The sequence below is a fragment of the Hippocampus guttulatus genome, chromosome 18 (genome assembly GCF_054856545.1).
Source record: "Hippocampus guttulatus isolate MCC_2025c chromosome 18, RoL_Hgut_1.0, whole genome shotgun sequence".
NCBI lineage: Eukaryota > Metazoa > Chordata > Actinopteri > Syngnathiformes > Syngnathidae > Hippocampus > Hippocampus guttulatus.
In genome coordinates this window covers 2,604,936-2,631,590 of record NC_141278.1, presented here as the reverse complement: position 1 = coordinate 2,631,590, position 26,655 = coordinate 2,604,936, and the positions used below count along the sequence as shown (strand labels likewise).

The 26,655-nt window shown below is 48.4% G+C and overlaps 4 protein-coding genes across 8 annotated transcripts; 2 read left to right on the top strand and 2 right to left on the bottom strand.

The window, feature by feature from the left end:
• Nucleotides 1-314: 314 nt before the first annotated feature.
• LOC147190568 (death domain-associated protein 6-like) lies at nt 315-7,439 on the bottom strand. 5 transcript variants are annotated; one of them, XM_086137398.1, is made up of 12 exons: nt 6,625-7,041; nt 5,876-6,075; nt 5,115-5,540; nt 4,415-4,546; nt 4,215-4,331; nt 2,893-3,124; nt 2,673-2,827; nt 2,508-2,598; nt 1,573-1,870; nt 1,204-1,395; nt 768-885; nt 315-695 (listed from the first exon to the last, which is right to left on the bottom strand). In XM_086137398.1, the coding sequence occupies exons 2-12, from the start codon at nt 6,059-6,061 to the stop codon at nt 636-638; spliced, it is 2,007 nt and encodes a 668-aa protein (XP_085993524.1). In that variant the 5' UTR covers nt 6,062-6,075; nt 6,625-7,041; the 3' UTR covers nt 315-635. The 5 variants fall into 5 exon arrangements, 4 of the variants coding, with proteins under 4 accessions (XP_085993524.1, XP_085993523.1, XP_085993521.1 ...); XM_086137397.1 differs by having other exon boundaries at nt 1,204-1,398; nt 5,876-6,072; nt 6,625-7,030; XM_086137395.1 differs by having other exon boundaries at nt 1,204-1,398; nt 6,625-7,029.
• A 138-nt stretch (nt 7,440-7,577) lies between these two features.
• LOC147190567 (tapasin-like) lies at nt 7,578-11,727 on the bottom strand. Its single transcript, XM_086137400.1, has 8 exons — nt 11,250-11,727; nt 10,297-10,482; nt 9,785-10,021; nt 9,351-9,710; nt 8,441-8,764; nt 8,232-8,333; nt 8,030-8,058; nt 7,578-7,948 (listed from the first exon to the last, which is right to left on the bottom strand). The coding sequence occupies exons 1-8, from the start codon at nt 11,317-11,319 to the stop codon at nt 7,937-7,939; spliced, it is 1,320 nt and encodes a 439-aa protein (XP_085993526.1). The 5' UTR covers nt 11,320-11,727; the 3' UTR covers nt 7,578-7,936.
• A 1,105-nt stretch (nt 11,728-12,832) lies between these two features.
• On the top strand, nt 12,833-17,062 carry LOC147190566 (proteasome subunit beta type-9-like). Its single transcript, XM_086137402.1, has 6 exons — nt 12,833-13,021; nt 13,418-13,485; nt 13,888-14,019; nt 14,291-14,420; nt 15,663-15,804; nt 16,526-17,062. Exons 1-6 carry the CDS (start codon nt 12,986-12,988, stop codon nt 16,651-16,653), a joined length of 636 nt encoding a protein of 211 aa, XP_085993528.1. The 5' UTR covers nt 12,833-12,985; the 3' UTR covers nt 16,654-17,062.
• Nucleotides 17,063-17,968: 906 nt separating this feature from the next.
• On the top strand, nt 17,969-23,347 carry LOC147190565 (antigen peptide transporter 2-like). The gene is made up of 11 exons (XM_086137394.1): nt 17,969-18,556; nt 18,743-18,857; nt 19,162-19,292; nt 19,422-19,627; nt 19,810-20,007; nt 20,114-20,242; nt 20,500-20,688; nt 21,605-21,778; nt 22,003-22,162; nt 22,385-22,521; nt 22,667-23,347. The coding sequence occupies exons 1-11, from the start codon at nt 18,037-18,039 to the stop codon at nt 22,913-22,915; spliced, it is 2,208 nt and encodes a 735-aa protein (XP_085993520.1). The 5' UTR covers nt 17,969-18,036; the 3' UTR covers nt 22,916-23,347.
• Nucleotides 23,348-26,655: the final 3,308 nt, after the last annotated feature.

The following is a 26,655-nucleotide window of genomic DNA, read 5'->3' as shown; positions in this document are numbered from 1 at the left end:
GGCTATATAATGAGTGAGCATTCTCTTTCATTAGTCAATTTCAATTATGCAACAATAAATGAAAATGTACATTTTGAACAATTAAACAGTGCAGAAAAATATTTGGAGCCAAATTAGACTGGAGTGGTTCGTATTTGACCTCCAGGGTCATAATTTGCTCATCACTGTACTGAGGAGTCCTTGATTTAAAAAAAAAAAAAAGTTTAATTCGAAAACTTATTAACTTTATTGCAAAATTTCACAGGTGTCTCCCAGACAGCATGAAAGAACATATGCTAAATATTAAAAATATATATAATGGCACGCACACAATATGAAAGTTTTTTTTTTAATTTTTAAGACTGAAGGTTTGACAGTCAAACTTAAAATCTCAACCGCTCTGTGGCCCACTCACAGTCTTGTTAAAAGCTAAAGATGCTAAATGGCACAGAGCTCAGTGTAGCTCACATCATCTTAAAATGTTTCTGCCATTGTACAGGTCATCCCACAATATGAGGTCCAACCAAAGCATCCAATGCACTTTTATAAATGAATACAAATGTAAACAGACGGGCGTTCCAGCGCCCCCTTGGTTGTCCTGAGTGGAAGTTCATATCACAGAAGACAAGAGACTGATTTGGACTTGTGACCCTTGGTCATTCCGAGTCGGACAGTTCAATGATCTCCAAGGGGTCGCACTGGGTGGCCACGTTAACCTGCCGAGAGAAGACAGCGTGAGCGGTGGGGTGAAGTGGCACCCAAACGGGGCGGGGCGGTCCGTGTCTTACTTTGTACTTCTTGGGGGGTGGAGATTGTGAACTGCTGACCGGCTGGCAGTCGGACCGGTCGACGGCCCGCAGAGGAGAGGTGCAGATGACGCCCATGTCCAGCAGCACCTCCACATCTCTGAAGGATTCCGCAGAAATGATCAAAATGAGAGCTTCATCACTTTGCAAAACTCATCTAAGTGTGACCTCCGAACAAAAAATATTGTCATTCAAGATGTGTTAATTTTTTGTCAAGGTCTTCTTCCCATGTATTTTATTGTCTGCCCAAAAAGAAAAATAAAGGAAAAAAAGTGCTCTTGTATCACATTTCACCAGTTGTGAGGAAATCAATGATCTCATTTGATGACACGGCTAAAATTTAATTGCATTCAGATGATTTTGAGGTTTAAAAAAAAAAAAATGTACCAGAAGAGCGCATGTATGTCGCCTTGGTCACCTGTCGTTGGCATCGATGTGATTCTGCTTCGTCGCAGCGTCCAGCATTTTCCTCTTGTGGCTCCTGCTCAGTCTGCAGTCGGGCGTTGACGAAAGTGGTGGCGAGGTGCCGTTGGTGATGGGCGAGTGACACGTCATCTCGAGCGTGAGAGGTAAGGGTGCCCCATTGAAGGTAACTGGCAGGTCCGTGCCGCTGCTGGGGGAGCACCAGTCACTTGAATTGACACGCGACGCAGTTCCAAATTCACCCCATTAAAGAAATAAACCGTGGGAGGGACTTCGGAACTCTTCCATCTGGATTCCAGGATGATGTTTTTAAATAATTCGGAAAAAACGAATGCAAATTTGACTCGACTTGACTTGCTCCCACCTCTGGTATCTGGTGACCTGATTGGCAGGATGGGTGGGCTCTGATGCGGCGGCGGGGGCGTTCTCGTCGGGCGAGGACTCGCAGGGCTGCGTGGACTCCGATTGGCTGGGGCTGTCACTGGCAGATGTGTGACTCGACAGCGCCGAGATGCCCAAGATGCCAGCGTCAGAGAGGAGGCGGCCGGTGACTGCCTCGTTGTCCGTCGCCACAGCTACCCTGCCGTTTCCCGTCGTCGGGACTTCCTCATTGGAGTTGCCGCTCATTTTCTCCGCCTTGTTGCCACCATCTTTGTCGTCATCTCATGAGCGGATCAAAAGAGGGGTTTAACTTTGATGCTATTGGATTTTTTCTCACAATAATCTTTTTAAAATAATTTCTCCCCTTTGTTTATTAAAAATAAAAAAACGCCTGACAATATTGTTTACATGTTTTGATTACGATAAAACCTTTATTTGTCTCACAATGGAAAAATTCCCCTAATATATATATATATATATATATATATATATATATATATATATATATATATATATACACACAGACACACACACACACACATATATATATATATATATGAAAACTCCCGAAGCATTATTTTTGCTTATTATTATTATTATTTTTTTTATTTCATTATTTTTCTATTCATATGGCACAGTGTTCAGCACATTGTATATGTGGGAGGGCAGTAGTTCTAAACCGTTTTGCCGGGATGTCTATGTGATGTATGTTCTATTTTGATGCCCGGAACTGATGTTGTTCTATGTATTTAAACACGTGACCATGTTTTTCCTTTTTCTAACTGTTTAAAAAAATTCAATAAAAAGTTTAATAACAAAAAAAAAAAAACTCCTGAAGCTGCTGAAAAAGTATGATTTAAAAAACAAACAAACAAACAAGCAAACATCCTAACAAATGAACATTGAATTGCTTCTGACCTGGTCCATTCTGCTGGTTGCTGGCTTGGATCTCTTCTTCAATGTCTGCTTCTGAGGACACGTCGTCGTCGTCCTCCTCTTCTTCATCCGACTGAATCCGATGAGACAAAACAAATGAGAAAATTCACCATGGTGATGCAGTCGGTGGCCACGGAGCCATCGTACCTCTTCGAAGTGCCGCTGCGCCTCGTCCTTCTTGTCCGCGTTGTCCTGTTGGATGGCGTATTTGTTGATGACGTCCTCCAGGCGGTTCAGACCCAGCTCGCGGTTGTTCTCTAGCTTCCGGAGCAGCGCGGGGTCCTTCAGCGCCGGGTCGTTGTCTTTGGAGATGAAGACGAGGTAGCGAACGTTGCGATTTTCTTCCGCAAGACAAGTCGAGTCTTACCAGGACTGTATTCACTGGTAAGCTGGCAGCCAAAGTCGTAAAGCAGGTCGTGGTGGCGCCTCTGCTGGATTTTGCTGCCGGTGTCGGCGAAGGCCTTGCGAGCAATCCGCTCCAGCTCCTTGCTGCTCAGCCGTAGGTTGTGTCGCTTGCTGGCCAGCTGCACCTGCTGGAGGATGTCCTGGTAGTCGGGCGGGTTCAGACAGACATCGGGGCTGTTGATGTAGCGCTGGATCTGAAGGGACGACCAAACCATTGGGCGCTGTGCTTCTCAAACCGGAATGCCCGGACCGCCGGGGTTCCACAAGTCACAGAAAATAGAAACCATTCCCACCTCTGCTTTGGGCTCATTCAAATCTTTGATAGGACCATGTCATATTGTCACAAAAATAACACTCCTTTTTTATAAGCTGCATTTTGTCAGGATCACAGATGCAAGTCCTGTTCCTTAAATGAAAAGTATTGTTTCAGACTAAAAAGTGTCATGTAACGAGAAAAAGAGTGTCTTATTCAATTTTACAATTTAAAATGACTTTCTTGTTAAATGCAAGCTTAGCAAAGTTAACGAAAGCTAACCAACTAATAAAACAAACAAAAAAAAAGAATAATTTTCATGAACAAAACCAAAACGACAACTGAAACTACCCATGTCTTCCATTTTCATCTTTGTCAATCAACTATTTTAAATGTCATTACTTAATTATTATGTACAGCTGTAGAGAAAGAACTCCGAACGGTTGTTTGGGAACTGTAGTTTACTACACAACACTTAATGTTATATACCGCTATCTTTTTTTTAATGTTGCGCTTGACAAATATACCATACAAACCTAATACTAAAACTAATGAAAAATAAACTAAAACCAAGCATTTTTGCAAAAATAAAACGTATTTAAAGATGAAAGTGGACTTTCCTCAAAATTCCGAAAAAAATGTACGCACGCGCGCGTCCTTTGGTTTCAACCAATTAGCGCCCACGCAACCGATGTCACAGATCAAAGTAGCTTTGAGCTACGACAACAGCTAAGCTAAGCTAGTCGAGACGACGTTCAAAGTCGGACGGAAATACAAATACAAAAAATACCAAATAACATCAAACTAACGTGAAAAACCCCAAACTGTTAAAAATGCTAGTTAAACGTTGACTATAGTACCACAATACCACTTTGTCATAAGAGGAGGAGGAGGAGTTGTTGCTCTTTTTTAAAAAATGTTTTATGGTGTTTCCCAAGTGCTGTCAATGCGGAAAAGACGCTCAGCTCATGAGTGACAATGACATCATCATCGTCATTTTATGAGTTTGGATGCAGATGACACACCCTCACCTTCCTGCTGATCTCAGGATAGCTGGTGTCGCTGTAGAGGATTTTCCGCTCGAGGATTCGCCCCGTCAGCGAGCTGCAGTCCTTCAGCTCACACAGCTTGTTGTAGATCTTCATCATCTGCGTGAGGAGCAAAGGAGAGCGAGGAGTTCGCGACGTGGGCTTGGCGGCAGGGAAGCACTCTGGACCAAAGCAAGGCCAACCTTGCGCTTGAGTTTTTGCTCCTGAATGTACAGAGAGTCCTCAGCATCCAGGTCTTCCAGCGAGAGTTCGGTCCGCTGCAGGCGGCAGATCTCGTCGTCGTAGACTTTCAGCAGGTTCTCCAGATACGCAATCTGGAAGTGCAAGCACAGCGGGGAAGCCACTTCATCGACTGGCTGACAACTTCCAGTGAAAAATATCCACTAATTTCTCACGCAGGTCAAAATTCGGAGACGTCAACGGGTAAAAATGACCGTGAAGTTTCAAATGGCAACACTTGCCCCACAACTCAACTTAATTCACACAAATGATTCAAGATTAGTGAGAAGAGCAGTGCGGGCGATTGAATAGGTCACATACACTTATATTTATTTTTATTGTGAATTTTTTTTTTTATGGAGGATTTTATAGACATTTGGAGTGACCCTTGCATGTTTTTTAGAAAAAGCCACGAAATGTCAACAACACAAAAACCATCAACACATCACATTTTGTGGGTTTTTGGTTTGTTTTGTTTTTTTTATCCTAGAGTACGTCGCCTCGTGCTCGCTCATGCAGGGTTCAGTGGGTCTCCTCATCGGTGACGAGTGTGGTTCTGGACTTGCTCCATATGTAAAGAGCCTCGCGACAACTTCTGCTCTATGAACACATTTTAAATGGAGCTCAAATTGAAATCGGAGATGCACACGTCGGGACACGAACCTGCTTCCTGGAGGCCCTGCTTGCCTTTTCCTCCTCTTTCTGCTGGTCTTCCTGAAGACCCGACGTAGAAGGCTTCTCGTCTTGGGCCGCCGGGTTTCCCCCTTGTACTTGCACGCCTGCCTCGGCAGTCTGGCTTTCACTTTTTAACAAGGTAGAGTGAAGACAATCCGATGCGGAAGTAGAGGGGGTCTCAAGGATTTTCTTCTTCCTGCTCCTGTCTTTGTGCTGCTTGAGCACCATGCACAGTTCGTAGATGTAGACAAACACCCTGGAACGCTTGGCCTCCAGGCGGGTCAAACATCGACCCAAGCTGTTACGAAACTCCACTGACGACAGGTAGTCTGTACGGGCTTTGGCGTGGTTCATCTTCAGGTATTCCAACACCTGAGGGCAGTCCTGGGTCACGGCCACGACGTGCTCCATAAACTGAAGGGAGGCAGGAAACACACAACACAAACATCAGGGAACGAGACATCTATGGCAGCACCCTGGCGGCAAGGACATGTGGATACTGAAGACCTGCACCAGTTTTTCCAGCTCTAAAAGTCTGCTTTTGTTCTGAACTTTGACGCTTTCAAAGAGACAAATCAATAAATAAATGAAGAAAGCGAGAGAGGTATTCATTCGCAACTGCTTTCTCTACTGTCTCTTGGAGACGTCCACTTCCATAGTCCTGCAAGACTATCAAACAAAAACATCCGGTCTCATGAGGATTGTGCCGTGTGCCTAAAGAAGTGTTTACAGAGCGACTGTGCCACGACCTCAGAGAACAACTTGTGATTCTCCGCCTGCAGAACGTGCTTGTTCTTGCTGGCCAAAGCGAAAGGCGACTGGGTGACGTGGGTCGGGGTGGTCAACTGTACTCGGCGGGGCGAGGACGACGAGGCCAAAGTTGAGGACGGCGGCCGAGGGACGTCCTCTTCATCCACGACGATGACGTCTGCCATGTTGGGGGATGCTTCTTTGAGAGACCAAATATAGAGAGGAATTGGAACATAACAGACAAGTATGACCATCTTTTGATGTCACAGAGAGCATCTTCTTCTATTCAAGGTTTCTTCCTGAAAGGGACTTTTTCCTTGCCTCTGGCACCAAGCGCTTACTCATGGGCATTTCAGACAGTTTTCATACTGTATATACATATTGTAAAACAGCACTATGTAAATACTATTGATCCACACAAAAGACGAGTAACGAGGGGACTTGTAGACGTTGTTCTGTAATCAATAAGGACAGTAATATAAAGCGATCACAAAGTGACTTTTGTTTACTCGGCGAGGCTCATTCTAAAAGTCCTCAAAGAGGGAGCATGTAGGCTATTTCACTCATTTATTTTTGCCATTGAAAACGTCGGAGACGTCGTTCGAGCACGCCAACGAAGCTAAGAAGGGAAAGAAGGAAGTTAATAAAGCCACACACAGGACGCAACGCGAGCACAAAGGCCCTCTTTTTTAACACAATGAAAAATAAATCAAGTAAAAATATGACCAACATTTTGACGTATACCAACCTGTTAGGACGAGATGATATTCAGAACGGGACCTCGACCCCCACTGGGCATTGTCCAAAAACTGCCCCACGTTAGCTTACGTTAGCAAGAGCGCCCTAGTTCGCGCGCGACTTGACGCGGAGTAATAAGATCGTCATGAACTTGCCGGGATTTGAAGAAAAAAAAAACTGACAAATTCTAGTCTCGTCGAGAACCCGGCGCTATCTAACAAGATGATATGTCTCGGTTCCGGGATTTTTATATGCATCGAAACAACAAAAAAAATAAAAAAATTATAGACGATGAAAGATCGTCTTCAACGAGCAGTCAGCGTATAGCATACGTTGTGCACCAGCGCCACCCTCTGTACCGGAGAGTAACTTGTTGTGTGCGTCTACAATGAAAATACGTTTCCAAGAAAGTACGTTGAACCCTTGGAATGTCACGGAACAGCACACAAACAGAATAGTCTCTTTAAATTCATTTCACACAAATAATTCGACGCTTTGATTGGGCACACTATAAACAAAGGTGACAAACTCAACGCCTGGCAGCGCACCACATCTTTTTTTTTGTCTCTTGCATGATTTTTGCTCATTACTTCTTGAAATTGTGGCGAAAAATGTGCCGCAAAATTGCAAACTTTCTTCCGTGGCTTGCACAAAAATTACTTAATTACCCTGCAAGATGCTGGAAAATGTTTCAAAGGGTATCACTGAATGTTCACCAGTTCCTGGGTAAAACACAGTCGTCTTTAAATGACTAGAATTCAGCACTCTTACTACTCTCACAAGACGTTGCACACACGAATGATACATATGAAGGAAAAAAAAGCAAAATGATTTTTTTGAACTTACTCATGATACAAACGTTTCGATCCCAACTGAAGTCTGATCTCGTCCTTTATTAATTCAAAGTCCGACATCCAGGTCAATGATTATCAACAGAAGGACAGCAATAAATTGAGTTTGATGTACCGTGAGTTCAGAATCTTATTTTATTTTTGTGACCCTTAAATTAAAACCAATATCGCAATAAACAAACATGTATTAGATAAAATAAACAAACCTGGCAACTTTCTGGAGCAATTCAAACACGTTATTCTACTTTGCTATTGTACATTTCAAATCCTCAAAACACACAGCAACGTTTGTGATTAATATCAGAGACCAGCAGAAAATACTTCATTTTTCATTTTTGTATTTAACGAAACAAAGTCTTGTTGGTTGTCACAATGACAATAAGGTGTAACAAGGAAAGTAAGTCAAATGTATTGAAATGCACCACAGTGTTTGGATTTTCCAGTGTCACGCCACAAAGCGGCAAAGCCTCCTCACTTCTCTTTCTGCAGAGAATTCAACGTTAAGAGTTCAAATACGGACAAAACATTTGGCTTGACATTTTTTTTTTGGAGAAAGAAGCTCACCTTGTCGGTTTCCTCTGCGTGAGTTGAACCTACAGAAAACGATAAAGACATTCACTTTGAGGCCAAGGCTTGCATAAGCGAAACCACGTTCTTTTTTGTTTTGCTCTTGGTGGCTGCCTCAAAGGTGCAAAGGGTAACTTGGCGAAACATTGGCAAGGAGACCTCATGCTACGTGCACATTAGATGAGCAAATTTTGGCCACCTGTGGGGAGGAAGGTCCAAGAGACGAACTTGATGAGGCCGTAGAGAACCAGTGCCACGCCCACCATCGTCATGGAGTCTTCGATGGAGGGTGTGCTGAAACCTGAGAGGACAAGAGTCATTTTTGGACTACATCCGAAACAGGCTGATCTGACCAAAAATTAAAAAAATTAAATCCGGATTGAAGGAGGAAACGTTCCATCATATTACCGATGACTCTGAGGGCCACGCTGGCACGCCGCGTACCCCCGGGATGCTCGGCGACACAGGTGAGCTCCCCCCCGCCGCCCAGCTGCGGATCAGACGTGTCGAGCTCCAAACGGGTGTCCTGGCTGTAGGTGCCGTCCCTGGCCTGCCTGTGACCGGTGAGGCGACCGGGTCCCAACGACCTGGTCTTGCCATCGGGGCCTTTCCACTGCCAGTTGAGTTCCAGGGAATGGGGGGCAAAGCCCGAGGCCTCGCAATGGACTGTCAAAGTCTGCCCGGGAGCGGTGACGGGCAACGAGGACGGGTGGATGGACAGGGAGGGAGGTTCTAGGAGGGTGGAAGTGGAGTTGTAAACCGTGCGCGTTGCCGTTCTCTGTTTCCATTCGTGTCTTGGATGTGTGCCTTGCGTGGCCAAGTAAGTGACATCATAAGCCGGTTGGTTTGCGTGATGAGTCGCGGCTGACAAAAAGCTCCTCGTAAGCGGTCCGCGCAGGGTTATAACAACAGTTTGGGATTTTTCATGACAGTTTGTTTTGATTTCGTTATTGACTTCTTATTCAAGTCATTCGAATGAGTTTTTAGTGCAGGTTTGTTTGTTGTCGCATTTGATTTTGTCAACAGCGCTTGTTTTTTCTTTAGGTTCGATTAATTTTAGCATTTGTCTCAGTTTATTAAGCATATGGAGTATTTGTCGAGTCCAAGACTGCGGGAGGGGGAGCCCCATGAGAATTTTCTAATAAAGTAAACTACAATTGTCAAACTACTGTTTGACCTTCCTTCTGCTGTACGGCCGTACAGCAATACCAAAATAAAAGCATTTAAAACGAACCCTGCAAGCTGACGGATGATATTCATTGACAAAAATGAAAATGAAGGACATTTGCTCGACGTACGATTGCTAATGAGAGCTCACCTGCAATCTCCAGCTGAATGGTAACCTGCGCCAGAAGGTGCGGCAGGTACACCATGCAGATGTACATTCCGGAGTGGTGTACTTGGGCTTCCTGCAGCACCAGGGACGCGTTGCCCTTCCGGTGCAGCCCCTCAAAGTCCAGCATGGCGCCTTCCTCCGGCGAGTCAGACAGCCGGTCCGATTTTCCGTCGTAAGCCAGAAGCAGTCGGCCGTCGCCTCTGTACTGGTAGCGCCACTCCACGGCAAAGCCGGAGCCGCAGAGGGGCGAAGCGGTGTTAGTCCAGAACTGGCAGTCCAGCAGCACCGGCTCGCCAAGTCTGGACTGCAGCACCAGTGTGCTGGAGGTCACGCTGAGAACCACTAAAGGAGGGAAACAGAAAAGGACGAGCGTGAGAACTTCTCCCAGCCGAGCGACGCGAAACCGCGGTCTTTACCGTCCAGCTCGTTGGTTCCGGTGGCCGCGCGCATGATGCTGGACGTGCCATGCCGTCCCTCCAAGTCCTGAACAGCCGCAGAAAACCAATCGGCTTGTAGGTATAAAGGGCTGAGCCCATCTGCCAGAGAGGCGGCCCATGTGAGAGAGGAGAACTGCGGCTGGATGCGGCTGAGCTCACAGTGGGGCTTGCGGGCGGAGCCTTCGCGTGAGCGGTGGCACAGAGTCGCCGCCGGATCTGACCAAAAGCAGCGATTTAGTCAAAGACAGCCTCACTACACCTGCCACAGTTGAATGGAGGTCAGTGCTTCCTGGTTGCGGAAGACATTTCACCTCGAACCCAAAGGTCTTCTTCAGTTCGAAATTGGGCATCTGGAGTCTCGTTAGTTACAAGTTTGGTGAGCGTTTCCCTCAGTGGGGGTCGCATGAGGTACTTCACGTCTTAAATTTAGAACTGAAGAAGAACCCTTTTGAATTCAACGACAAGGAGTCTGATTGCACACGCCAACAGACCGGAAACAGCATAGACTCTCAGGAAGCTGGGGTCGGCCAAATCTTCGAGGCTGGCTGCACGGTGGCCTTCTGCCCTGATGTGAAGCAGGGACTTCTCCTGGCTTGGGGGTGCCGTCAGATCTCCTCGAGCCACTTTCTCATTCAAATACCAGCACTCCAGCCCAGGACAGGAGTGGCTGCCAAAGGCTGTGGAAAGGCCACAATCAAATAACAAATCATGCGTTTAAGGCATAATCGAGTATTTATGTTGCTGCCTTGAGCAGAGCAACAGTTGAAAAGAAGGCAGTATATTTAACATGAACTGAATAAGTCAATTCAAGTTGTGCAGTTGTACCCTGTAAAGATGAAATCAAGATAAGATAAGGTAAGATAAGATAAGATAACCTTTATCTGTCCCACACTGGGGGAATTTGCAGTCTACAGCAGCAAAATTGGGAGGGGGGGGTAGGAAAGAAAAAAAACAAAGTATTGCATGCACAAAATAAATAAATGTTTCAGAAAAAGAACTGTACGCAGTATAGAATGCAATATAAATATAAGATATGGATACAAGCATATACTGTACAGTATGCAACTGCATATATGAAGCATAAGGTGAAATTATTTTTTCAAATACTCTGTACTTTAAAAAGTTTCAGCTGGTCTCATTGTTGTTGAGTTCTGAGATACGTACGGTACGTCCCTCATTGGTGCATACCTCCAGCAAAAGTTAGTTGCAATCACGAAATTTAGCCACAAGGGGGCGTGCGCACAAAATTCGGTTCAAAACGTGTGGAAAAGGAAGTTGTAGTCGTCATAACTTTGCATATGCGTGTATAAGGTCATTAATAAAACCACATCCTAGGATGAAAAGCTATTGAGTATCGTTCGGTACATTTGGCTGGAAATGATTTTTTTCGGGAAAGTACATTTTAAACATTTTTAAAATGTCTGTCGAGGGTAGTGTCGCATACCGTGAACGAAGAAGCTGAGCAGAAAGACAGTAGACATGGACCAGACGTTCGTCGTGGTTGTTCCTCTCATCCTTGCTTCTTCTTGATCTGGCTTTCGTCTTCTTTTTGTTGTTTTTTTTCGGCAAAAAGGAGACGAGCAACTAGAAGGCGTCTGTCTTTCGCCCGTCTCTCCCACCCGACAAACACTTTCGCTTTCACTCTTCGCTGCAATTTCGCAGAAGAAAAGCGTCAAGTTTCCATTTACGGCAAGGGTGCAAAATAGATAAGAAAACACCAGCAAAGTGAACAGAAGTTACTGAATGAGACTACCTCATTTTTCACACATTTTAAAACAGATCACTAGTGTGTATAACTAATCTTGCTTTCCTAAAACTACGCCATGGACTACAAGACTGATAGACATACACCGCTACAAAATAACTCTTGCCCTGGGTGAAACTGGCACGTTTTAGGGGTGACTCTGTCTCATGCAGCTAGCTGGTTGGTGCTTTGTAATACGACGATAATTCGTTCCTTCAATTCAAATCATAGTGCAACTCCTTCTGGTGTGCCACACTGACCACCGAGGGGCAGTATAGTACAGTCATACAGACAAACGGAAGAGCCACCAGTCAGTCTTCCTTCTCATTCAATAAGATGCAATATTTTAAGAGGTTTTTTTAGCCCGCTCAGGATGACGAATATATGCCTACAAGCATTGTTGTATTGCCTGTCTACATGCGGTGCTCCAAGGTTTGTGCTAAATGGGGTCAGTGAAAATGGTTCTCACACTGCAACTATCAATCCGAAGCCTGACTGCGTCAATAGTGGCTGGTGGCCCGAAAGTGAATAGCTCTGTCAATCAAATACTAGTAAATTCATAATTTTGTGTGGGGAAACATCCTTAATATAAAAGTAGAGCTTTGCAAAGCGAAAGCAAAAGCGACCAGCAGAGTCGCTGCAGGTTTGCCGTCTCAAGAAGAAGAGCGCGGGGAGTTGAGCGACAGCCCTGTCGGAAAGTGTCGTGCTCTGTCTGGTTTTGATTGTGTTTGAGCTCCAGCCGCAGCGAAGGGCGTCGCCCTCCGGCAGGCGAACCCGCTCCACCGTTTCCTCATCGAGCCTCGCCAAGCTTTGTGGCGCGGCCAAGTCTCTGTCGGATGATTGACTTTGCTCGCTGTTGCATCCTCGACCTTTCGCTCTCGTTTTGCCGTTGAACTTTGGAAGTATTTTCATGATCGCTTTTTTATTGATCCTGATGTTTGATTTGGCGTTATTGGACTTCTTCTCGTTGTTGCCTTGTACTTTGCCGTTGCAAGTGCTTTATGTTTGTTTGTTTGTTTGTTTGCTTTTCCTGGCTCCTTGTGGCCAGTGATTTCAGCCTGTACTTTTCTGCAATAAATATTTTGGTTTTCGCACTTCGTCTGAGCCTGCATTTCTGGAATCCAAAACATGATTCGGTTCGGTTCTGAAGAACTCGACAGAAAGCCTTGGTCAACATGACACGGAGACACGGTTGTGACTTGGGCAAGTGCCAATCAACTTTCTTCTACTCGAGAGCGACTCCATCCGTCGAAACGTTTCTCTTTCCATTTGTGACTTCTTCTTCCACGCCCTCCCGGTGACTTCGCAATGACTGAACAATCCAACCGCCAGCGATACTTTCACTTTCACGTTTGAACGCGGCGGACTGCTGGCACTCGACGTCGGACTCGTCCCGCAGTCTCGTCTGGAGGAGGACGCGGCGAGGTTCGGAGAGCATGTCGGCCACGCGATCCGGGGAGGTGCAAACCGGGGTGAGTCCATCCGTGAGCGCACCTCGGCGAGAGGGAAGAGCCGCGGAATTTCCTGCCGCGAAGGTGGCGCGAGCACCTCCGCCTGCGAGCGTCCGAGCAGGAGCTGCCGCTGACGGCAGCTCCGACGTGAGCGCGCTCCTCATCTTGACAGTTTGCGTGCGGCTGATCGTGGCGACCCTTTCCCACGCACGAGGCCATTCCCAAAAGTACCCAGTAGAAGTCCATCACTTTTCAACTTGTACGGCCGCCAACAATGAACACGCGACAGTTTGGCTTGGCTGTCGAATTTCGCACTTGATGGATGGGTAGACGCTCCCGACAATGCGTATTTGTGTGCAAGACCATTGCGAGGAATAGCTGACGCAATATGTTTTATTTATTTTTTTTGCTTTGCAGACGACAATCGTCGCCATCGAGTTCGACGGCGGGGTCGTGCTGGGCTCGGATTCGCGCGTCACCGCGAGGTGCCTGCCCGCTGCCTCCGCGGCAACACACGCATGCTCACGCGCACACAATTCAAACTTTCCGGGGTCATTTCAATCCCCCATCCACCCCCCCCCCCCCAAAAAAAAACCCCAGTTATTGAACTGCGGGTGAAAGACCCCATCGAGTGAATTCAAAGACTTGGTGTCATTGTTGAAATTCCAGAAGCCTTCAAGCTACTATTGGCCAAACCGCCGCAAAGTGACTCGAATTGAGTGTAGCTGCCACCATGCAGTGCCTGTCTAGGCAAAGCATCGTCCAAACGACATCCGATTTCTGGAAGAACCTGGAAATGGGGTCGCTGCTCTCTCGCTCTCTCTCTCTCGACCAGGCAACAGTGTACGCGCCGTCCTGCATCGTGATCGTGTCGCCCATGCATGCAGCGATTCCGTGGTGAACCGTGTGATGAACAAGCTGGTAGCCCTCCACCCAAAGATCTACTGCGCTCTGTCCGGCTCTGCGGCGGACGCTCAGGCGCTTGCCGAGCTGACCGGCTATCAGCTGGGGCTTCACAGGTGCGCGGCGTACAACAACAACCTCGCGTTGTGAGGCTCGAACCTCTTTCCATTCCCAATCGGAAATGCAAATACTGTACCAAGAAGGGATTCTGTTCTGAGGTTGGGTGCAATCAAAGTATTTTTGGGAAAAAAGTTCAATTTTCAGGCTCAGAGTCAAGTTACGAAAGTCAATGGACGTGAGGACCAGCCCAACATGTGTCGAACGTCCATTTCAAATGTTTTTCGCGCCGCACTCGGATGATAACTTCTGAACTTTTGCTCTCGGCAGCTTGGAGATCGAAGAGGAGCCGCGGGTGGGCGCCGCCGCTACCCTGGCCAAGAACACGTCGTACCGCCATCGGGACGAGCTGGCCGTAAATCTCATCGTGGCCGGCTGGGACAGAAGAGGCGGCGGGCAGGTCAGCGCCTTTTTTGGTTTGTTTGTTTGGGGCAATAGCATCACAGGCCGTGTTTTACATCTGGACATCTAGTGATATATGAAATATAAAAAAAAGGATGCCCCTTGATCAGACAGCGCTAGATGACAATCGATTCAGAGAGATCAAAAAGAGGCCTTTACAAGAGAAGGACGACAAACTCCATCAAGAGAAGTATTAACTTTGCCAGCTCGCCAAACATGAACTCACCTCACATCGGTTATGCATTTCATCGAAAGACAATAAAGTCATTTATTGACTTTGATGACAGGCTGGTGCACACCCACAATAGAAGAAAATGCTACGAGAATCGGTATTCAAGTGGCAAGTGGGGGTGGGCTTCTCCCTCTACACCCCTCGCCATTGCGGACTGGTCCCGAGTCGATCGCGTATTGGGCACACCTTTCCTAAAGTCTCGAGAGGAGGGACCAAATTGTGGCTCGTGAGTCCAAAATAGTGACTGCAAGTGTCACGGCCATGTAACAAGCCAACAAAATGACCGCGCCAACCAAACCGAAACCTTGGGGGAGAAAATGCCCGTCCGTACAAGTGCTCCAGAGGTGTTCTGAGATACAAGTGGCCTGATGCATTGGCACAGGGCCAGGGAACTCCGTTCGACTCACTTCACAATCACGAGCACTTTGGCGAAAATGAATCAGGAAAGGAACTTCCAGCTCTTCAAAGCCGTTTACCCCGAGCGAAACAATTTCTGTCAAACTAAACGCCAAGCAAAGGCAATTCGACATTTCCTGCCAGGGCCACCCAACGAATGTGGGTGAATTTCATCAGCGGCGGGCGACGGCATCGCCCCCACCTGCCACCGTTGGATTCGGGCCGGCATCGGGTTAGGAGCCGAGGCACACAGGGCGGCATCGCGGGTTTTGCGGTCATGACGCATAACGTATAAACCGGTTACGGGAGAGTCAAGTCGTTCCCTGTGACCCGATCTCGGGCGGTGATTGCTCACTGTCGCGGAGGCAGACAGTGAAAGTCCAGAACAAGGAGAGACTCGGCTTCAAAGTTGAGTTCAAGCACAAGAAAGGTCAAAAATTCAGAAAACAACCGGAACAAATGGCGCTCCTTCCCCGCCAAAAATCAAAATGAAACGGCCCTTCATTTCTCTTTATGCCGAGGGATCAAGTCGGCGTGCTTGATTGTTGCCGCGTGAACTTTGCACTTACTTGGCCCACCTCTGCCTGACATCGTCCTTCCGTCCTCTGGCAGGTGTTTTCCACACTGAGCGGCGCCCTGCTGCGACAACCCTTCGTCGTGGGCGGCTCGGGCAGCACTTACGTGTACGGCTTTGTGGACACCGCATACCGCCCCGGCATGAGCAGGGAGGAGTGCCAGCAGTTTGTTCTGAACAGTAGGTGCCTTCCTGGTGACGCCATATCTGCGACGTGAAGAACTCGACCCAAACGCGGCGCAGAGCCGTTTCATGCCACTCTCGGCTGACCCTCAAAGTAAACACAAAACAACAAAAATGTCACATGTATTTCAAACAACTCCGTACCTTTGCCTGGATTCTGCTAGCTCGAGGCTAACACGTACAGGGAAACGCTTTGAACAGGCTGACGAATAGCACCCTCGTGGCGGTGTTATAGAACGCTGCACACTATGGACGTTTGAACACAAACGGTGAGTCAGCAAACGTAGACGGACAATTTTAACAGCGTGCGTAGCCTTTAGCTTCTGCGAAGAACAACACATATTACAGCAGTGTTCTGAGTCACCTGCAGAAGCCGTGACACTCTTTTTGTGTGTTTGTCTGAACGACTGTGTTATACTGCCTCTGGTGGCCAGGTAATATACATCAAAGGGCGTCGCAGTGGACTGATCACGATGCACTATTATTATTATTATTTATGTAAATAAAATCTCGTGTACGCTTCTCCTTCTTGAAAGTAACGTGGTCGGGTCTTTTCAAAGACGGCCTTTTCCATTCGATTCAGTCATGGCACCACTGCAACAGACGCCAAAGAACAACACAACCAAGGGGGGGGGGGGACAAAAACCAACAATCCAGGGACTTCAAAATTAATCAGGAACCCAAATCGCAACAATCGCGTTCTCTCTCTTTTTCTCAGCCCTCGCTCTGGCCATGAACCGGGATGGCTCCAGTGGAGGCGTGGCCTACCTCGTCACCATCGATCAAAGCGGTGCACAGGAGAAAGTCGTTTTGGAGAACGACTTACCCGCCTTCTTTGACAAGTGACGCATGCCGATGCAACGCAGCCTGCCTGGACCCCTTCGGTGTCTGCGACTTAACTTTGAAGTTCCCGAAGAAGACCTCACGTGGAACAATTGAGCTTTAAATGTCTTGTATGTAAATTGCCACGTGTGCCTGCCTGCCCGCGAAACATGAAATTGAACGACCGCGTCAATATTTTTGATGTCGCCAACAGTTTAGACAGATGGGTCTTCCGTTTGAATCGATTGACTGGCTTTTTCTGGAACACAAACAAGAAATTGTGGGAACGCGTCGACACTGCGCAAACAGCACAATCATGAACCCGATAGATCATGAAGGACTATTCACGACTTCCAAACAACCCCACCTTGTGCGTTTTCTGTCACTTTGAAATCATGTCCTGTTTTGGGATGATAAAGGATGTGATTTTGTATGTTTTTTTTTTAATTCATTCATTCATAAAAAAAAAAAGACATTGATCGACTATTCAAATAAAAGTTGGTGAGCAGCTGTAAAACAGGAAAGCGGAATCTATCATCTGAGCTGACAATCATATCACCAACATATATCATGAATTTGGAATCAAATCTCCTAATTCACTTTCCAACAGTGGTCCTCAACCAGCGGTCAACGGACCTGTACCGAGCCTCAGCCTATTTCAGATCGGGCCAGCGGGAAACCTGACCTGTGAACTGTGAGCAAATTGACTCCATCAGACGTGACGTGGGAAATGTGCGCAACTGTAGTCCATGAGTCTCCCTTCAAATATCAGTTTGCAAGTTGAAATCAACAGATATCCGCCAAGAAATCAAAGAAGAGGCGGTAAACAAGAGTAATACTCACAAATGGACCAAACGTACGGCTTTTTGCGCGCAGCCACGACTTCCAAAGATGAAGCGATTTGAACAAGAGAGTTCCTCCCCTAGCCCGGAGCGACGCGGAAGAGGAAGCTGTTGTGCCTCGTATGTTGCCCAAAACAAGTTAACACAAGAGACCAGTTGGACCACTTGATGACTTGGGTGCGACTTGTTCAAGTGCAAAGCATGAAAAATGCGAGCAGAGTTTGCACACCCTGCCCACGGAAACATAAGCAGCTTAGTGCTTTAAAAGTGGCAATTTAAAAAAAACGATTGCCGCTCCGCGAACAACATGTATTTGTCTCAGCTGGTCCGTGACACAAACAATGGTTCGGAGACCACTGCTTTCCGGGGTCTTTCAAAATCATCTCCAAATCAGAACAGAAAATGTTTGACTTGGCGAGATTTGAGATCTTTTCTTCCCCGCATTCATAGTGGAGGCATTCATGCGCCAGAAGTGAAACGAAACCGAAAGTGAAATTGAATTTGAAAGCAGCTCAGAGTTGCTCCACTTGGGGTAGTTCGACAACCGGACCGCACGTGCGTGGCAATGGCAAAAAAGAGTTCGGGACTTCGCCAAGCTTTTGCTGCGTTTTGGGCGCTGGTCGCGGACGCCTGCCTGGTTGCGGCCACTGCGCGGGCGCCGACGCCGGGGGCGGGGAGCTCGTTTTGGCTGTCGGTGTGGCTGTTCGCGCTTCTCCGGTGTTGCGTGGCGCTGGCCGCCGTCTTCCTGGTCAACCTCGGCGAGCTCCCCGCGGCGCCGGCTCGTTTCCTCGCCTTGCACAGCGCGCTCCCCGCCGTCCTGGAGAGCCTCGCCGCCGCCTTGGGGCTCGGCCACACCCCGTGCGGCGCGTCGATGGCGGCGGGGGTCTCGCGCTGCTGGATCATGTGCGCCGGAGCCTCGCTGGCCGCTGCCTCGCTGTGGGAAGTCGGCGTGCCAGACTCTCCGAGTGGCCGGAGACAGAAGCGACAAAAGCCGCGAGTTTTGTTCATGAGGGTGCTTCGCATGTACAGGCCGGACTTGGCTCTGCTGCTCGGAGGGTTTTGCTTTCTCACCCTGGCTGCCGTCTGTAAGTTACACAGTTTCGCTTTGAGGATGAGGGAAATGAATGCGGGCGGGACTGTATCAAGGAGTATACGGTGGTCCCCTTGAATTACAAGTCCGCCGTATGGGGTTATTTTCTCCAACTAAAACAGAATTAAAGGAAATGTCGAGAAGTCTACTGCCCGTTGAAGGTATGTATTCTTGTATTCAGGTGAGATCCAGCTCCGGTATTACACGGGCAAGGTAATTGACAACCTGCGTGAGGATTTCGTGCCAGATGACTTCTTGTCAGCACTGCTTCTCATGGTCGTGTTCTCAGCGGGAAGGTGAGAAGAAGTATCCTGACTCCCTAAACGTCAGAGCGCTGCATAATGCAGAGGCCGATGAAACATAATCACCAGGTGCACCCGTAAATGCTTATAGGAATGAAAAAGATGTCCATTTTCAAGGAAAAAAAGTAATTCCTATGTTTTTTCGTGAGAAGTTGGTGGTTTATTGTGGGTTTTTTTCCTATGCCCATTATGTAGCTAAAGCACTTTGTAAATAAAACGTTAATCGCGAATCATTTGCAGACCCTTCTGACAACCCAAGTTCGAGAACTTCTGGTAAATCTTGTTTTTGTTTGCGCAGGGCGGTGGGCGCCGGCAGCCGAGGGGGTCTCCTCATGTGGGCCATTAACTCCTTCAAGTGCAGAGTGAAGGCAAAGCTCTTTCGTGCTCAGACCAACCAGGAGACGGCGTTTTTCGACACCGTAAAGATAGGTAAGGCAGAGAGCGTGGTACAAAAATAGTGCACAGCAAACAAGCGGTCATGTCTGTGACTCCTCACCAGTGTGATGTAGTGTCCCCCCCCCAAAAAAAAAATATCTATCATTTTTTTCTCGGGCGCAGGTGAACTCACCTCCTTGCTTTCCAAAGACATCCCCCTGATGGCTGAAACGGTTTGTCTGAACATCAACGTTCTGCTGAGGACGCTTATCCAGACGGTGTACACGCTGGCCCTCATGGTGAACCTCTCATGGATGCTAACATGTTTAGTGCTCTTGGAGGTCCCCGTCACGGGCCTCATCCAGACCATCTCCAACAAAAAGCAGCAGGTAAAGCTGACAGAGCAATCGGGTACATTGATTGTCGCTAGCTGCGCTCACTGTTCAGTCCAGTCAAACGGCGGGATTTCGGTCATTCGAATGAGATGGCTGGTTGAGTGATCTTCAAATGAAGCCACCCCAAATCGGTTGACTCGCCCACACCCACGAATGACGCAACCTTGCGTTTGCAGCGGTTGACGCAGGCCACGCAAGACTCCATGACTGCGGCAAACGAGACGGCTAACGAGATCATCTTGGCCGTTCGGACGGTGCGGAGCTTCAACGCTGAGAAACACGAGGCCCGTCACTATGACGACCGGCTGATGGACACGCACAGGGTCAAGACCCGGCGGGACACTGTCAGGTTAATCTCCCTGTTGGCGCAACGGGTAAGATGCTGGTAAAACTATTTTGGCAACATTGGATTTGGGGCCCTCAATTTGTGCCAATAATAATAATAATAAGAAGAATAAGAATAGTTTTGTGTGTGTGTAGCTGACAGGCTTGGCCGTTCATGTGCTGATGCTGTGGTATGGCAGGCTGTTCATCCAAAGGGGCCAGATGACCACCGGGAACCTGGTCTCCTTCATCCTCTACCAGTCAGACATCGGACACAACATCCGGGTAACGGCGCTGAAAAGCTCTGGTTTCTAACGCGGTGGTTTTCAAACCGGTGATCCGCCGGGGTCCGTAAAAGTGCACGCCTCCGCATACCAGAGCGGTTCCCCCCCCCCCTGTTTGAGCTTAGGAGATGCCATCTGATGTGGGCGTATCGCCACAAAAAGCCGCCGTCTCCCCAAGAATAAAGTCAGGGTTCAGCAGAGTTGCGGGTCAAAATAGGCACGTCGGTACTCGTCATGTTGGGAAACGTCTCTTCCCAGACACTGACCTACATGAGCGGCAACATGTTGAACTCGGTGGGTGCCGCCGGGAAAGTCTTTGAGGTTCTGGATCGACGGCCTCGGATCAGGACGGATGGGAAACTCGCACCCGAGTCGCTTGCCGGACGCGTCATCTTCCGCCATCTCAACTTCGCCTACCCGGCGCGCCCCGACGTAGCAGTGCTGCAGGTGGGAGTCGCAGTCAAGTCGAGGTCCCCGTTCTTGTGTGCGTGGAGATTGCGAGGCCCCTTTGGGCCATGGTAACAAGTGGACTGTTGAAGACGATTGAACTGTCATCCTGATTCCTCATTTTAGGTGTGAAGTCTCCCCATTTAGGTCTGGTGGTGTGTTTCCTGGCTGTGGTGGCGGTGGCGGTGGTGGTTGTTGCCATTGTTGCCAAGCGCGGCTGGTGAACGAGCATTGTGCATCGCAACCCGTCATTCACCTGCCTGGTGGCAAAACTCGGAGAACGTCCTCGACCGCCAACCGGCGACAGAAGCAGCAGACGGGCATCAAGAAAGAAGGCCCCGCCTACCCGAGTGTCTTTGTCCAATCTGCCAGGAGAAGAATGGTCACGACGAGAGAAACATGGGCGCAAGACGGCGCCCCTTTATGTGACTGGTTCCGAAGAGAAACTCGGCAGGATCTTCTCAAAACTCATCCCGATCAAACCCAGCAACACCCTCAGACCAAAGCTGATCAACCTCAAGAACAAATTCCCGAGAAGCAAACTGAGCAAAACAGAGAAGGGGGCCTCTTCGGGTCCAAATTCTGGGCGGAGAACCACTTCTTTGAAAGAAGTCAATGTCAAACAAGAACGGTTCTCTCCAAATAGAGGCGGATCTTTACGTCATCCCTTAGCGTCTGCTTACAACCGTATCCTGACATCTCTCCGCCAGAGACCGTCTCGCTCCATGGAAAGAGTTGCCATCAGCGAGACGTTTTTTTTACCACCAGGCAAGATGAGCTGCTAATGTCCCAGGCAACAATAACAACGCCACCACCACCACCGGACCACCCCCAGACAGAGACATCCAATGGGAGAGCGCATTTGCCTCCTGCGATTCCTTCCTCTTAAAGCGCATGCAATCCAATGTGTCGTTAGGATTTCTCTTTGGAGCTGCCGGCGGGTCAGACGACGGCGCTGGTCGGTGCGTCCGGAGAGGGAAAGAGCACCTGCGCCACTCTGCTGAAACGCTTGTACGAGCCGCAGGACGGAGAAATCCTGCTGGACCGTGCCGAGCTGGGATCGTACGACGGCCGCTATCTCAGCGAGAAGGTGAAAGCCCAAACCAAAGCCGCCGTTTTCGCGGGGTCGCTGACCAGTATGGCTGTAAACGTACGTTTGGGGATTTGGCTTATTATTTGATGAATGTATTTATTTTTGATCGCGATATGCTACGAGCGAGCTTCCACACGTGAGGGGAGGGCAAAGGTCATGCTCCAACATCGCGTTTCCCAATCACTATCCAAACGACCGTCTCGCGTCGCGCTTTGACACAGATTGCGGTGGTCAGCCAAGAGCCGGTCCTCTTCCGCGGTTCGGTCAGACACAATATCGCCTACGGCTTGGAGGACCGCTCCCTGGACGCCATCCAGGAAGCGGCGCGGCAGGCCAACGCTCACGACTTCATCTCACGGCTGGAGAAGGGCTACGACACGGGTGAGCGCAAGCGGACTTCCGCCTGGTGTGCCGTCGCCGATTCGGAGACTTGGGGCTTGCCGAAACTCACCTCGGCGTGCCCGTGGCTCGACGTGAACTCCGTCGTTGCCAGTTCGTGCGGGCACAGGGCGTGCTCGATTTGGCTTGCTTCATTAAAACCGGGCAGGCCAGAACCCGAGACTTACTTTTGACCTGCGCCGCGCTGATGTGATTGTCTGTCAGAGGTCGGTGAGGGGGGCGGCCTGCTGTCCAAGAGCGAGCGGCAACGCCTGGCCATCGCCCGAGCGCTGGTCAGACGGCCGCGGGTCCTCATCCTGGACGAAGTCACCAGCTCCCTGGATGAGCCCAGCGAACGCAAGGTGCCGGTCCGACGGGGCTCGAATCGCGAGAGTTCTTGATCCGTGAACCTCGCAGCCCTCAGCTCCAGCTCAAACTCATCTTACGACGCGACCTCAACGTAAAGATGTGACTCAAGACGTTCTCTGTTTGTCCCACCCGGCACAGGTCCTGCAGGGTCTGTTGAGGAGTCCTGAGCGAAGCGTGCTGCTGATCACTCACAGACTGAAGAGGCCCGAGACGATCGACCAGATTGCGGTGATCGGCGGCGGTGGCGTTCGGGAACGAGGAACCCACCACCAGCTGATGGACCAGAAGGGAATCTACTATAAAATGGCAGGGGGGGGGGGGGGGGCAATCAGAAGCGCTGACCGGCCCATTCACAACCTGAATTGGAGTCCTGCATTCGATCCATGAAACGGCATTCGCCGATTCCCAACGCTCGAGTCTCTTCATTTCGTCGTCTCTCTCGGCTGAAGGTCTTTCAGGATGAGATTATTTGGGCCCAATCACATTCGAGCCTGCGCCTGCTGCCACGTCAACCCAATCTTCCTTCCCAAGCAACCGGATGTCATGTCCAAATTCCTCCTCGGAGGGCCCTCCCATTTTTCTGTGCTCTCAGCGGTCACTGCCAAAGCCGCTCTCGCCACTTGTAGTTGTAAAATACGCCTGTAGCCAAACGCGTCCTAGCTACGCTGAGTAGAATGGACGGTATTTCATTGCCATTTGATGATTTGTGTCATGAGACAAATACTGAGTCTGAAGCGCTCCCATTGATGTACAGTACAACTGTCGGGTGGCATTTTGTCCTGCTTTCTATAAATCCGCCGACAGAGCGGTTGAGGTGAATTTTTGATTGTGCTTGGTCATTTTACGCTTTGGGTTCCTTTGAATTTATGCTGCTTGTGTGTCGGGGGGGGGGGGGGGTTATCTTGGGTCTCATCCGATCTGATGTCCAATCCTTGTTTGCCTCCCTTCTTCAAGCACCACGCGCGCAACTGCCCTGCGTTTTCATGCTCAGGATCAATCAGTGAAAGGCGAGTCCAAGCGAAGCACGGCAACACTCTCCTTTGGAGTCAACAAAGTTGGCTGTGGGAAAATGGCTCATTGAAATGAACGCACCAGCAATGTCCCACCTAAATGCCTCTTTTGTATGACTGCGTACCTCCAAAGTCTTTGTCCATAAAAACCTCTGACGCGACATGATTGAACGACTTCCACGCGATTGTACGTCGTCGGTGAAAGACAAAACGAGGCAAAGTAAATCACAGCTGGGTGAGTGGGTGGGGTCAGAATGTCAAAAAAGATTGAATTCCAGCGTACCGGATCTCAGACTCAAGTGAAATCGTTTGGTTTGTACGTGCGTGTCGGCACTTTTGCAATTGCGTACGGCACAGGAGACATTCGCCAGATAGCAGCAGCAGTCAGGTTGCAATGAGGAAATGGCGCGGAAGAGCCTGCCGCCATCTCAGGACTGAGAGCTGCGATGCAAAATGGCCGACTGGAAAGTCCTGCTTCTGTTTACTTTCGTTTTATCTAACCAAATCAACCAAGTGGGTGCGGCGCACCCTTTCGGAGGGACCTCGCATGAAAGCTGAGGCGTGGGTCCATTTGAGGTTTGAAAGACTTGACCGCAGTGTTTACTCCCTCCAATGACATTTAGGGTCCGAAATTTCATCACGATTTAACGGTCATTTTTGTGTATATGAGCAACTAAAAATATGAATACCGTGGAAAGCAGACACGTACAATTATCTTGAGTGACTCGTCATGAAAAAGATCCTCGAACAAGATGAGAAAAACGAAAATATTTTATCTACTGTCAGTGATTGCAACATGATTCGGTGTAATAATCTGAACGATTTCATTTTTCATCTAGGGTACATTTATCCAACCCCTGTCTGGACTGTAAAAGAGTTTTTGCACGGAAGAAAAATGCCCATCGATGGATGTTTTTGCTTTCAGGCACGGTTGTAATAAAAGGCCTTTTGCTGAGTTGTCATGAAAGCGGGCGGAGAGCCACGACAACAGCAGCTTGATGAATGAGTTCAACTCATCATCCACAGTTGCAAACGTGACACGAAGCAAGCGTCCCGTCGTCGACGAATTTCACTTTTGCTTGCCTCGCATCGGATTAGCTTCCTTTGTTTTTGTTCTTGGTTTTTAGTTCTGCTTGAGGAGCAACGATACAGCTTTGAGGCCATCCATCCATCCATCCATTTTCGGATCCGCTTCTCCTCACTAGGACCGCGGGGCGTGCTGGAGCCCATCCCGGCTTTCTTCGGGGTTTGAGGTCATGAGTTTCAAAATCGGGCGTCGCCCACTCAGTTGTGAGTGGCGTCTGTACATCCTTGAACAATTGTCATTGAGCAATATTCCACAGCACAAGACACTGAATTGCACACCTAAAGGTGGACTACAATTCCTGCTACAGGTCACTAAAAAAAATTAAAATGGTGCAAGGATGATCTGCAGCAACTGCACAACCGTCACACTATTGTATTGCACCACTGATCACCTGATCTCTGCTCATGGCACTCGCACATGACCGAAAGTCTTTCGATACTTGCATATTATGTCCTTGTTCATCACAGTTGCTTGTTACGGCAATACTAGCATAGCCTATACTACCGGAGACAAATTCCCTGTGTGTTCTATATAGTTAGCCAGATTATTGTGATACACGAACACAAAAACAGGCGCGCGCGCGAGGAAGATAGGAAAAGCATGGCTCGAGAGCGCTATCTAGTGATGCTTGATCCAAACATTTCCAAATTTTGTTGGTTTTTTTTCGGCAAAAAGGAGACGAGCAACTAGAAGGCGTCTGTCTTTCGCCCGTCTCTCCCACCCGACAAACACTTTCGCTTTCACTCTTCGCTGCAATTTCGCAGAAGAAAAGTGTCAAGTTTCCATTTACGGCAAGGGTGCAAAATAGATAAGAAAACACCAGCAAAGTGAACAGAAGTTACTGAATGAGACTACCTCATTTTTCACACATTTTAAAACAGATCACTAGTGTGTATAACTAATCTTGCTTTCCTAAAACTACGCCATGGACTACAAGACTGATAGACATACACCGCTACAAAATAACTCTTGCCCTGGGTGAAACTGGCACGTTTTAGGGGTGACTCTGTCTCATGCAGCTAGCTGGTTGCTGGAGCCTATCCCAGCCATCTTCGGGCAGTAGGCGGGGGACACCCTGAATCAGTTGCCAGCCAATCGCAGGGCACACAGAGACGAACAACCATCCACGCCCACACTCACACCTAGGGACAATTTAGAGCGTCCAATCAACCTGCCATGCATGTTTTTGGAATGTGGGAGGAAACCGGAGCACCCGGAGAAAACCCACGCAGGCCCGGGGAGAACATGCAAACTCCATACAGGGAGGCCGGAGCTGGAATCGAACCCGGTACCTCTGCACTGTGAAGCTGACGTGCTAACCACTGGACTACCGGGCCGCCGGTGTTCATTCAATTGTTTCGATTTCTTTCCACGTACATGACTTAAAACCCGGTCTCAGTACGAGGCCTTCCTGCAGTCCTACCAGAAACCTGCTGGCATGTTTATGTTGAGAGCGTCTGATTGGCTGAAAGAAACAGGAAGTGTTTTAGTAGCCGGAAAATGGTTCTGTTCTCGAACCTGCTGCGGTGCAGACGTCTTTTTTTCCCCTTTCAATAAAACTGCATTCAAAGGAATCCATCTCTCCTCGTAAAATAGAGCCATCCATTCGGAAACAACAAACCCCTCAAATTACATATGAAACGACTATGACGACATTTTTGAGAGGTTCATAGGCCAAGAACGACATCTACTGGTGAAACTGTCGTTTGAAAAAAATTGTCATCTTTGTGTAGTTTCCCCTTTCGAATTAATTATTTTCACATTACAGTACGTGCAGAATTTTGATACACTGTAGTGCCCTATCAGTGTTGGTTTTTTTTTTAAACCAAGATTACATGCCTCTAAACATGCACTCAGCACTCACTCATTCGTGACCATGTTTGTAACTCTATCGACCTGCATGTCAAACTTATTTTTCCCACTGAACTAAACGGAAATTCTATTCATCGGAACCAAATCCCCCCAAACAATTGTTTTTTTTGTAACTTGCATCTTTATTATTTCAACCACACATAGGACCATACAAATCT